General features: G+C 38.7%; 1 protein-coding gene across 5 annotated transcripts; it reads left to right on the forward strand.

Annotated features, from left to right (window-relative positions):
• The first annotated feature begins 4,588 nt into the window (after window positions 1-4,588).
• On the forward strand, window positions 4,589-11,867 carry NXT2 (nuclear transport factor 2 like export factor 2). 5 transcript variants are annotated; one of them, XM_023734459.1, is made up of 4 exons: window positions 4,589-4,741; window positions 5,724-5,810; window positions 8,078-8,243; window positions 9,286-11,867. In XM_023734459.1, the coding sequence occupies exons 1-4, from the start codon at window positions 4,727-4,729 to the stop codon at window positions 9,465-9,467; spliced, it is 450 nt and encodes a 149-aa protein (XP_023590227.1). In that variant the 5' UTR covers window positions 4,589-4,726; the 3' UTR covers window positions 9,468-11,867. The 5 variants fall into 5 exon arrangements, with proteins under 5 accessions (XP_023590227.1, XP_004379822.1, XP_023590228.1 ...); XM_004379765.2 differs by having other exon boundaries at window positions 8,078-8,222; window positions 9,286-9,772; XM_023734457.1 differs by lacking the exon at window positions 4,589-4,741 and adding an exon at window positions 4,935-5,066.
• Window positions 11,868-13,024: the final 1,157 nt, after the last annotated feature.

Consider the following 13,024-nt stretch of genomic DNA (forward strand, 5'->3'; position numbering starts at 1 on the left):
TCTTGAGTTGAACCCAAGAGAAATAAAAACATATGTCCATCCAAAAGGGATAAATAAGATGTGCTATTCCCATGCAGTGGAGCCCCGGGTGGCACGGTAGTTAAGAGCGCGGTTGCTAACCAAGAGGTCGGGAGTTCAAATCCTTAGAAACTCTACGGGGCAGTTCTACTCTGTCCTACAGGGTCACTATGAGTTGGAATCGACTCGACGGCAATGGGTTTGGTTTTCTGTGCTGCAACACGAATGAACCTTGAAAACATTATGCTGTGTGAAAGAAGCTGGACACAAAGGACCACATAATGTATGATTCTATTTATATAAAATGTCCAGAATGGGCAAATCATAGCGATAGAAAGGTTTTTGGTTGCCAGGGCCTTGGGGGAGAGGGGAGTGGGAACTGACTATAAATGGACATGGGGTTTCTTTTTGGAGTATTGAATATATTCTGGCATTAGATAGTGGTGATGCTTGCGTAACTCTGTGAATATACGAAAAAACACTGAATTGTACACTTTAAATGAGTGAATTACACGGTATGTGAATTATATCTCAATGAAGTCTTTTTTTTTAAAGCACTATCTAACGTGAGTAGGATGGTCGCTAATTAGAAATATGAGAGGGAGGGGCTGACTAGAAAGATTACTTCCCTGATTGTTCTGGATTTCTCCTGCTGAAGTCCTGAGCAATTGAAGATTGCTAATGGATGTAGAAATGTTGGTATAATTCCAAACAGCTTTAATTCCCATTAGTTCTATACTTGAAAGATAGTTGACTGCACAGCACAGCCAGTAGCAGTCCTAATCTACCCAATTTATTGTACTTATAGTGCTACCCCAGGGTCCCAGCTATGGTTAATTTTATTTGTCAACTTGGCTGGGCTATGGTGCCCAGTTATGTGGTCAAATACTACTCTAGTTGTTGTTATAGTTACATGTGATTAAATCAGCTGGCCTTAAGTAAAGCAGATTACCCTCCATAATGTGAGTGGGACTTATCCAAGCAGTTGAAGAACTTAAGAGCAAAAAGAGAGTTTCTGTAGGGTGTGTTCTGCCTCCAGACTATAAATAGACATTTTGCCAGAACTCCCTCACTCTGCATTCTTTCTGTCACCTGACCTATGGATTTTAGGACACAAGCCTGCAGAAGTCTCCAGCCTGTTGCCTGACCTACAGATTTTGGACATGCCAGTCCCCCACAATTGCATGAGCCAACTCCTTAAAATCTCTCTCTCTCTCTCTCTCACCTGACTGATTCTGTTTTTCTAGAGAATCATAGCTACAACAGCCCCTAACCCTCTGAACTATATGCCTCTCAATACACCAAAAGTTATCTAACCTGTCCCAACTTTATACTCTCAAATAAATTACTGCCAAATCTCCTCTACCCTGGGTAGGAAAACAATATTAATAAAAAATGGACTGTATGCCAGGCACTGGTTAAGCATTGTCCATCCACTGACTCATTGAATCCTCACAACAGTGCTATGAAATCGGTACTGTTATGGATTGAACTGTGTCCCCCAACAAAGATATGTTGACGTTCTAATCCCTGTAACTTTGAATGTGACCCTATTTGGAATTAGGGTTTTTTTCCCTTGTATGCTAATAAGGCCATACCAGAGTAGGGTGGATCGTAAACCTAATCAGTTCTGAGTGATGACTAATAAAAAGGAAAAGCAGACATTGAAAGACACACACAGGGGGAAGACAGCATGTGAAGATCCATCTACAAGCCAAGGAACGCCAAGAAACGCCCAGGGCTGCTGGAAGTTGAAAGAGACGAGGAACGATCTTCTAGAGCAGACATAGCATAGCCCCGCTGACGCATTGAATTAGAACTCTTAGCCTGCAAAACTGTGAGACAATAAATGTCTGTTCTTTAAAGTGACACACTTGTGTTTTTGTTAAGACAGCAGTAACTAAGACAGGTACTGATACTACTGTTATTTCTGTTTTACAGATTGGAAGACTGAGACATGGAAGGGTTAGGTTACTTGCCCAAGGTCACAGAGCCAGCCTCTCACCCTTACGCTAGTATACAAAATTATTTGCAAAAATTCAGTGCAAAACTCTGAGCTTTCCTTCCACCTCAGCTCAGCTGTCCCTTTGCAGTGCCTCCCAACACTAACCTATATGCCAGTGCTATTTCCCCACTCCCATAGCAACCCTTCATAGCTACAGGAGAGGTTACATCCATTGGGGTTTAGGGGACATGTAATGAGGGAAGGCTTCATGGAGGAGGCTGCACCTGACCTGGAACCTGAAGGACAGGTAGAAATGGAGGAGACAAACATTTCAAAATAAGCACAACATGAGCAAACGCATGAATAGCCGAAAGTCTAAGAGCAAAGACGCTGGATTCAGATAGTTGTGGGTTGAAATCCCAGCTTCACTAGCTGTGTCATCTCGGCCAAATTACTTAACCACTTTGAACTTTATATTTGACCAAATTACTTAACTTCCTTGAAGTTTATGTTCTTAAAAATCTGAATAATAATGCCTCCATCTCCAGGGGTTGTGAGGATAGAATGAAATCATGTAAAATGCTGGGCACATTGTAAGTTCTCAATAAAGAAAAGCAACTACCAATAAAGCAATAAACCTGAGTCATATCTGGCACACAGTAGTAGTTAATTTTGCAAGTGTTGGTGAGCAATGAGATTGAAGTCTGGAAAGGTAAACTGGGACCAGACTCAGGTAAGTATTTAAAGATTAAGAGAATTTTGGAGAGAAGAGAATAGGGTGAACAAAGTGGAAGTTTGTGTACAGAGAAGAGACAGAAAGAGAATAGAGAGAGAGATAAAGAGAGAGAGAATGTGATTGATTCATTCCAATCAGAAAAATGATTTGGGAGATTAATGGAATAGGGAAGAGTTAATATAGATCTGGACAAAAGTGAGGGCAGTGGGAATGAAAGGAAGAAGTTGCATTAGAGAATAGGCAGCACTGGCCAAGTTACTTTGAAATCCTTTGTAATTCATTAATGTTTTCTTTATTGTCTGGCACTCCCTTTGAGCTTCATGAGGATGCAGACCATATCTATTCTGTGCACCACTCCATATCCAGAACCTTGCACAATACCAGGCACACAGTAAGTGCTCAATAAATATTTGTTCAATGAATTCATGAATTTTGATAATGGGGTGGAGGGTTAAAAAAAATTCCAAGAGTTCAAGCACAGATGATTGAGAGAATACAAAAGTAGGTTGGACATGCAGAGGAAATAATGAGTGTAAATTTTGTATTCTGTGAATCTGAGAATCCTGTAGTGCATTCTGGTGTTCACGGTTAGCAAAATTCCAAAAGTGGAAATGGAGCTCAGAGAACCGGTTGGGGCTGGAAGTATGCTGTTGTGATTCATTAGCATATTAGTATCTATTGTGATCACGTGGGAGGAGGGAGTTTATTAAATTAGAGCCCACCCCGGAAGTGACATCAGTAAGAGGCGCGCAGAGGAGGGGGGAGAGGGCACCCTGAGAAGCAGCTGTGGTTAGAGCAGGGCTAAAGTGAGGCGAGCCAGGGGAAAAATAAGATTAAAAGTATGAGGAAATTCAGAAGAGATTGGTCTTATGGAGATAAAGAAAGAAACCCATCGAGTGATCGTTATTATGAAGAGCCACAAACCAGCCAGTCATGGTAAGAGATATGTAATTGACAAACCAACAGTCGTTGGCGGCTTTGTGACGAGCGGTTTTAACGAGTTGTGGGAGCCAGAATCCAGGGGTAGCTGAATTGCTTGCTCTTGAGTCCCTACTAGTTTGGGACCTTAGACAAGTTACGTACCAGTAATCACTCTGTGCCTTGGTTTCTTAGCTATAAAATGGAGATGATATAATAGCAATTACCTCATGATTATTGTAAGGGATAAGTAAGTGAATATAGGTTAAAATGCTTAGAAAAATACCTTTTGTGTGTTCGCCACTTAATCAAATATTAGCTATTATTAGGGTAGGTTTTGGAATAACTAGTGGTGAAAAGGTTGTGAGTAGTACTGTACATTAATTTTCCTTTGGAGTCTTCAAGACAATTAAAAATACATCCCAGAATGGAGGAACTTGAGGAGCCTTTTGCATTGACTGTGGCTAGCACGAAATCAAATAATAATTTTAAGAATTCCACTGAGGCTTTGGGGATTAATTCAGCGAGGATTGATTTTTCGAGAATGTTCCAGAACGCTCAACTGTTCTCGGCTGGTCATGCGCGTTATGGTTGCAAGCTTTTCCCCAAGCTCCACCCCTTTTTCCTATAGGCTACAGATCCAATGGTCTCTCATCGTCTTCCTCACTGATCTTCAGCGGGACTTGGTCCCGCCTTCTCGAGCAAATTAGTTCCCTCATTGGACCCTTTCGATGGTGGTTTTTATCTTTTGTCCCAGGGCTCGCGATTGGGAAATTGGATACTTTTAGAGTACCCAGTTTACAAAGGCAAAGTTATTTTTCTTTCTTTTAAACTAAGTACTGTAAATAAATATCAAACAAATGAATAAATAAGACGGATGGGAGGTGAATGTCGGAACTGAAGAGAGGTAGGCTTAAGGTTGGACCGTCGGGTGCTTTTTAAAACGGACCGAGCTACTTCCGGAAGAGAATGGGCGGGCAGAAAATTCTACGCGTTTGTCGGGTTTTGCGCTCTTCCTAAATATGTGATCATCCCGAAGCCGAGGGTCCTGGACATGTGAGGACGCAGCGAGGCCACCACTGCCGACCCACGCTGCTTTGGGCTCCCGGATGACCATGTCTATGGTGAGTGCGCGTGCTGTGGCAGGGTGGCTGGGCGCCAAGTCTTGGGCGGCTGAGGGGAGGGGCACTGGGTCGGCGGGCTGCTGATCACGTGGGCAAGTGGCGAATCGGGGCCTGGCCCGCCAGACTCCGGGGCGGGGCCCGCTCTCTGCAGTCTCCCTTCCTTCCCCGGACCGTGTAGTTGCTTTCTGGTCCTGAAGAGGACCCTTCGGAGGCGACTAGCCAGAGACGAGGGTGTTGGAATCTGTTCATGGTTTGGCATCTCCTTCTCTCGATTATCTCCCTCTCTAAAAATCACTTTAACTCACCTGAGAAAGAAATGAAACTGGTGATTCATTGCTCTTAATTCTAATAATAGGTCGGGCATGGTAAATGGCTGGGGAGGAAGGCACTTAAACCTTTTGCGTAAGAAACCTGCAATCAGCATTGCTTTTTCTTTGGTTTTACAATTCTTTACAAATGCTCCTGAATATATATATATATGTAATGTGAGAAGGTTTTCTAAGTAGGGTTACCTATTTTTCTTTGAACTTCACCCCCCCCCCCATTCAGTAGCTTTTGAGTTTGGTCGCAGTTTCTCGCTTTAAAAGAGAACGCAGTACTCTCTTAGCTTACTCACTGGCAAATTTACCTTTAAGGTTCAAGCAGCATCATTTTTATTAAGGTGAATATTTTGTAAAATATTGGAAGCTTGAAGTACTTACTTGTCAGGCAAAGATTATAAATTTATATGTGACGATGAAAAAAATCAAATTCACTAATGAGAGAAAATTATGGCCTATTGACATGTACCTAAAAATAGTGAAATATTTAAAAATGGGTAGTTTTTGAGACCTGATCGTTAAAATGCCCAAATTTATGTGAAATAACGTGGATTATGTGTACAGCTTCAAAGTGGCTGAAATAAATTAGCCTCTGTTGGTGGTTTTGTGTTTTTAGGGGGCTGGAGGAATGGTAATCTACACTTCTGAAATTTTTCTTGTAGGATTTTAAAACTTATGTAGATCAGGCATGTAGAGCCGCTGAGGAATTTGTCAATATTTACTATGAGACAATGGACAAAAGAAGGCGGGTGAGTTTATAGACTCTTCTAGTCTTTATTAAATACCAGTTCTTTTGTTGGCCACCTGTTCATCTGACTTGCAAAGGTGGTGACTGTGGACTTGCTTTCTAAAACCGCATTGCTTAGGGAAGGATTGGTATGGTATTAATGGGAGTGTGGGCTCTGGAATCATATCCCAGCTTTGCCCTTACCTAGCTCTTTGGCCTTGAGCAAGCTACTAACCTCTCTTAACCTCATTTTCTTTTTAGGGTGGTAAGTAGGAATTAATTTAAATACTGTACTTAACACGGAGTCCAGCATATATTTACCTAATTGTGTAACCTTTTATTCCCATAATTTAACTGATACAACAGTTAAAATAGTATTAGTGCTAGTGATGGGGTCTGCTTTACAGGGAATGTTTCCTGATTTGTCCCTTTTATTTCGTATATTAATAGATAAACTTGAATCAAGGTCCACAGCTATAGCTGGCTCTCACTAACAGGATCCACATGGCTTGGATCCTTTTTGTCTTCAACAGACCAAGTTCTCACTTCATCAGCTCTTTTTGTTGTTGTTGTGATTTATCCGTGAGCTGCACCTTCTAAGTAATTATTTCAGTATGAGCTCAAGTGAGTCTTGCCTAGGTTTCTTAACAGCGTATAACTATTTTAGAGAATCTGTTCATTCCTGCGGGTAAGGAAGTTAATGCCCTATCTCTAGAAACCTATTTTTTTTTTAAAGCAGAAGGTAAAAGAAGTTCCTGGTACTGATGTGCAGTGACATGGATGTGACAGTGAACGTTCATTGTGCCTTGTCTTGACTATTTATTGTGCCTTGCTGCTTTCAAAAAAAAAAAAAAAAGACAACATAGTTCATTACTAGAGTCAAGATATGTGTCAGCCTATGGATCTTAAGTTAAATTTTAGGATTAAGCAAGTAGTGTGCTCTCTTGCCCCAAAGAGTTAACTGTTGAATTTTGCCTTAACTGAGCCTTAACTTATTTGATTTATCAAAGGCTCTGAGTAAACAAATATTCATGATTCTTTTGAACTCTGTATATGTTTGAAGTATGCTGATAGAAGTAGTAAAAAGGAACTGATTCTTCCTCATGCATACAAACATTAAAATTACTCAGGTTTTCACTTGTATTGTCCTAGGATTGAAGTGTAGTGGTAGGGCTTGGTTGACAACTTTGTTAATTCACAGAATTTCTTTTATAGATAAAGGGGAAAGACTAAAAATGGTTTGAGGCTGTATGTGCTTGAAACTTGTGACCACTTAATTTATTTTAATAGAGAAAGCAAATCATTAAAACTCTTTCCCAGTTTGCATGGAAGGTTTTCTCATTATGGCTAGAATGAAATATGAAAAAAAAAAAGTACTCAATTGTCTTTAGCTCATTAAGAGTAGGGTAATAGCTGTTTAAGGCCAAGGTTATAAGGCAGAAACCTTGTTCACATCGGTTTCCGATGGAGCAGGGGGGCATGGGAAGTGAAGAATGGAGGTGGTGGTTGTTGTTAGATTAGGGCTTTGAACTGGTGTGAACCAGTTCAGTCATGGCTGATGAAGTAAAATCAGAACAGACCAGAATTTTAAAAATTTGGGTGAAACAGAACGGGAAAAATTACGGGTCGAAGCCCTGAGTGGGAGACTTGGAAGAGGCGTAATGAACCCTTTCAGGAGCCTGATGTAGGAGATTAGATTATTGCCAGGACTGTGGAGAGCAGCACACATTAAAAGTAGCGTGGTCAGCTACCATCTTTGAGCGGGGCACCAATGTTTCCGACTGTGCGGGTCAAGACATTTGGTTGCTATACAATGTGCACACTGTCCTTGTTTTCTACAAGGGAGAATAAATTTCTAGCAGTGCTTCAACCTGTAATTTTCCCCATTCTGCTTATTGTTATGCTTCACCTACATTAAAAAAATTCAAGTCCATTCAGGTTTTGCTTCATCGGCCGTGGCTGAACTGGGCAGAACCGGTTTGAAGCCCTGTGTTAGGTGACATTGAATCAATTTTTGATTCATAGTGAATCCATGTGACAGAATAGAACTGCCCCATTGGGTTTTCTAGGCTATAGTTTTTACAGGAACAGATTGCCAGTTCTTTCTCCCATGGAGCCACTGGGTGGGTTCAAACCACTAACCTATCAGTTAGCAGCCTAGCACTTAACCATTGAGCCACCAGGGCTAACTATGAAAATGTTTGTATACCATCTGTAACCTTTTAATCTGTTTCTATAAAATGCTTATGCAGAAACAAAAATCTTTCCTTTTTTTTTTTTTCTTTCTAGGCACTGACCAGGCTGTATCTGGACAAGGCCACTTTAATATGGAATGGAAATGTTGTCACTGGGCTGGATGCCCTAGCCAATTTTTTTGAAATGTTGCCTTCTAGTGAGTTCCAGGTTAATATGTTAGATTGCCAACCAGTTCATGGTAAGATCAGGGTCTTCCAAGGTACTTTTTTTCTCCTCTTCTTTTATTGAGCACTGAGCTTTTAGACCAAAAGCAGTAAGCAACTTTTTGTGGTAGAAGTATTTACTTATTCATGAAAGTTAAATATTAAGAAAAATTCAGCTGTCTAAGGTTTTGGTGGATTGTGCAATTATGGCTTATTAACAATTAAATTGAGACTAACTGTGATTTTTGTTCATGGAGATGAGGGATTATCTGTTCTCCTTAAATAGATGGTTGCCTGCAGTGCCCTGAAATGTCTCCAGAGAAAAATTATGATTAATGTCTGATTAATCTGATTAATGTCTTTTAGTATCTTCCAAAAACCCATTGCCATTGAGTCCATTCTGACTCAGCAACCCTATAGGACAGAGTAGAACTGCCCCATAGGATTTCCAAGGTTGTAAATCTTTACGGAAGCAGGCTGCCACATATTTCTCCCGTGGGGTAGCTGGTGAGTTCAAACCACCAACCTTTCGGTTAGCAGCCAATGTCCTTAACCACTGCGCCACCACGGCTCCTTTTAGTATATTACAACATACTAAAATTTTACAAAAGAAATTTATTGTTACATGAAAGGATGACCTTTGGCAAGACAGAATTTGATTAAAGGTACATTGATGCAGTTTATAAAATTAACCTCCAGGAAGGGTCCTGAGTGTCTTAAATAGTGATTTGGGGTGATTTTTTTTTCCATTATAGTTCTTGAAAAGAACAATAACTTCAGATTCTAAATGTGAATGAGCTCCAGTGGAAACTCAAGTATTAATATGGACAGCAAGCAAATGGTCCCACGCTAGATATAAGTTCTTTATTTTGAAAATTTGAGTATCCAAAATCTTTCTGGACTGAAAATAATTTTAACATCTTTGAAATGATTGTAATACTTAGTTTTCTGTCTTTGAGTCATTATAGATTATGCTCAAGGTAGAGAAAGTTTATGAAACTTTTTTTAGTGTTACATCTTAAGCAATGTAGTTTAAACCTGAAAATCTGCTTATTTGGGTAAAGAAACTGACCTTTCTTCTTTTTTGTGTGGGTGAAGAGCAAGCTACCCCATCCCAGACCACCGTTCTTGTTGTGACCAGTGGAATTGTGAAGTTTGATGGAAACAAACAGCACTACTTCAACCAGAACTTCCTGCTGTCTGCTCATTCGACTCTTAACAACACCGTGTGGAAGATTGCAAGTGATTGTTTCCGTTTTCAGGATTGGGCTAGTAGTTAAAGGGGGTAAAGGTCCATTCTTCTTTAGTGCTTTAGTTCCGGCAACAGCAATTTATGTGAATTAATTCATTTCATTGTAGAAGCACTGTAAACTAGTATGTGTTAAAACTAGATTTCTTTAATATTTTTTTTGATTTCTAGCAGCTGCCAGTTTGGATCACTGCCCTTAAGAGCTTTAATGCTAGTTTTTTACATGCCTTATATACATTCCACTAATGACATTCTGATAGTGATGTTAAACACATGATCTCTACTAACATTCACTGTGAATTCAGCCCGTCGCAAAAATGAAATCCTTTTATAATACTATCCGTGGGTTATCAGCACAACATAACTCTCTGGGAGAAAGTGGGGTTTTTCTGGTTATTAGGTTAGTTTTGTAGTAAAACATACACTTATTTTCAGTAAACACTGGTAGTGCAGTTTTAATATATGGCTTTTTCATATCAGCTCAGTGAAAACATTACTAATTTAAATTTGCATAACTACTCAGACATACTGGAATTGCATGTAGAGATGTTCGGTAGTCTCTTTAACATGTTAAGTAACGTGTTTTATGTTGGCATGTTTTTTTGTGAAGTGAATTAGTAGACTAGAGAGATACATAATGTCTCAGTTGATACCTGAGTACTAGGTACAATTTGGTGGCTTAAAAGCAAAACTTCTTAAAAAGATTTTTCTTGGCAACTCCAGGTCTATAACTTTGGGTTATGTATGATAGTAGGACTGATAGCTTTAACGTGAGAATGGAGAATGAGAAATGTCGAGGTCTAAGGTTAGAGGCAAAAGTAAGGAGGGGTGGCCAAATGCTAAATTTTTGGTGCTTGTTTTCTACCCTTGAAAATGTTTTAAGTCTTATTTTTAGGATTTTAAATCACTAAGGTCATCGGTATCCTTGCCAAATGGTCACAAGTATCACATTTGTTCTAAATACGATTTTTCAAAGTTTTTCAACTTACCTCATACTTATCACCAATATAGGTCTCAATTTATTCAAGAATTTTTGGGGGTAAAATGTCAGCAATAAGCCTAACCTTGGCAGCTGGAGTCTGACAGGAAAGTCGGAAGCAAAGCTATTGCCATTAGTAACAGGACATGTCTCTTAACATCTATGTCTTCCATGTAAACTTTAGGCCAAAACTCTACAATATATTAACGCCCCACGAGATAAGTGATTTTACCGCAGCATTTTACACTGTCAACTGTGTTATTTTTTAATTATTTGAAATTAAAAATTATTTTTTATGATTTATTCTTCCATATGGCATTGAACAATAAGATCTGTTTTAAAACATTCTGTTTCTGTTATGTGGCTAACTTTGACTTTTTAAAGAGAAAATGAAGAACAGCAGATCTTTATAAACCCATAAACTTCAAAACAACAAATTGATTAATTTGATTCTCAACTTCTAAAGAGAAAGAAACCTAGCTTTGGTTTTTGGTTAAACTTTAAATGTCTTTTCCATTTTTTTAAATTAATTTTTAAAATGTTTTTAAGCTGTGTGTGCCAGCGTCGTTTCTACATTGAAGCTCAAAATTAATGTTTCTTCTCAGTTAATTTTAAAACCAGTAATTTGTTTCCCCTTGTCCCAGACTGCACACTACATTTCTGCCATTTTAACAAAATAAGGGGCTGGAACTGAAATTTCAAAATTATCCATGTCTTCTTGTAGTACTGATCAAAACTTAACACATTATATTCTGCTCAAAATGAGCTGCTTATTTTAAATTGGCTTTTTAAAACCACAGTTTTAGCAACAATTTGAATGTCAAACACTAACCCCTCCCCTTAGGGAGAATAGTTTCAAATGGAAGCTGCATATAACTAGCAATAACTGGACTGCTAGAACAGTTGTGTACTAGTCACTAGTTTTACATTTTTAAGACTTGCATATGAATGCCTTTTCCAAGTTCTGTATAACTTTAGTTGGCTAGAACTACTCTTATGTGGACTATACTGTATTTTTAACATGCTCATATTTTTGTAACTTGAAAAAATAAAATAAAATATGCCTTGAGATGAGTTTTATCAAATTTGTTTTAAGATCTTTTGAATTTTTGAAAGCCCCAGAGCAGGTACTTGTTTTTTTACAATGTAAGGTTTTTCAAATTTAACAAAATGTTAGAATGTTGAAAACAGTGGCTGACAACTTGAACTTTTTCTTTGCTGTCCTGTCTCTAGCACACCCTATTCTTTCTCTTTTCCTACCAAGTATTCATATTCCTCAGATCACCTCTAAGGTCTAAGTCAGATTTTTGGTGAGAAGTTGCAAATTTGAACCTTGAGGAACTAGCCAAAATGCTGTTAAGTAGACAATCAAAATACAGTTTTTTTCCAAGAAGAATGGTCTCATTATCTTTAATTCTACATTAAAAATATGTCAACAGACACTTTTGGAGGGGAGTGAGAAAAGGCAATAACCCTTGAAATCAAATACCATATTTCATCTCTTGAAAGATGCATGTATTTTTCATATTTTAACACTCCTGAAATACTGGTATGATCTTAAATCAATGGCATGTCATACTTCAATTGGCTTTTTTTCCCCCTTTTGCATTGGTACATAAAATAATGGTGAATCTTACAATCGATGGCATCTTAGATTGATGAAATATAGTAATAAGTTTTGCCAAGACAAAAATGGTTAGGAATCTACTTAGGTCTAAATTTCGAATCATTAGTGTTAGTGAAATACTGTAAGTCGAAGATGCTAGAAACTCATGACTCAAACTCTGTCACCATGTTATTTGTATTTCATGACTAGCCCATATGGTTGGATCTTATTTAAGCATGCATATGCCTTGGTAAGTTCGAGTCATCATAATAATAGTTTGCAAGTTTGGGGAAATTACCTATTAATGTATAATGTATCTAAAAAAGTAGTCCCAATGAAAGGTAAGTGGCGTGTTTGGGACAGGAGCAAGAAGTCAAAAGTGAAACAGGTACTGTGAGTTGTTTTATACTGGAATTTTGCAGAATCGATCATTGCCTGAAGTTAGTGAGGCAGGAAATTTGGTAGAAGGGAACTTAATTTGCTAATTTTATTGTAATACAATATAGGATAGAAAGAATAAGCATGGATGTGCTTTAACATAACCACATTATTTAGGGAGAAATGGTAGGGCATTTGGCTTTCTGATTTGACAGTTGGCTCTGTACAATAAAATATTGCATCAAAACACTTGATACCAAACTCTGCTGTATTCTAGTAATTTCTGTTAATATTTGCCCCTTTGCCAAATGCAGCTTTCTGTACAGAAGAGTACTTGGTGACTATCAGTGGGCTATATAGGTCAGTCTTCGTTCCTAGAGAAGGACTAAAAGGAGGGAAAGGTATTGTTTGAATAAGATGTGTCAGATGGAGGGTCTTTGGATGCATCATACATCTAGGGTTGAGGTACAGTTGATTTCATTATTTGTGGATTCCATATTTGCAAATTCACCTACTTGCCAAATTTATTTGTAACCCAGAATCAATAGAGTGCTTTTGCGGTCACTGGCCGCTATAGGCAGAGCAGTGAGAAATTTGAGTTGCCCAACAAGTACCTTCCCAGCTG

The sequence above is a fragment of the Trichechus manatus genome, unplaced genomic scaffold (assembly GCF_000243295.1).
Source record: "Trichechus manatus latirostris isolate Lorelei unplaced genomic scaffold, TriManLat1.0 scaffold00068, whole genome shotgun sequence".
In the NCBI taxonomy this organism is placed as follows: Eukaryota; Metazoa; Chordata; class Mammalia; order Sirenia; family Trichechidae; genus Trichechus; species Trichechus manatus.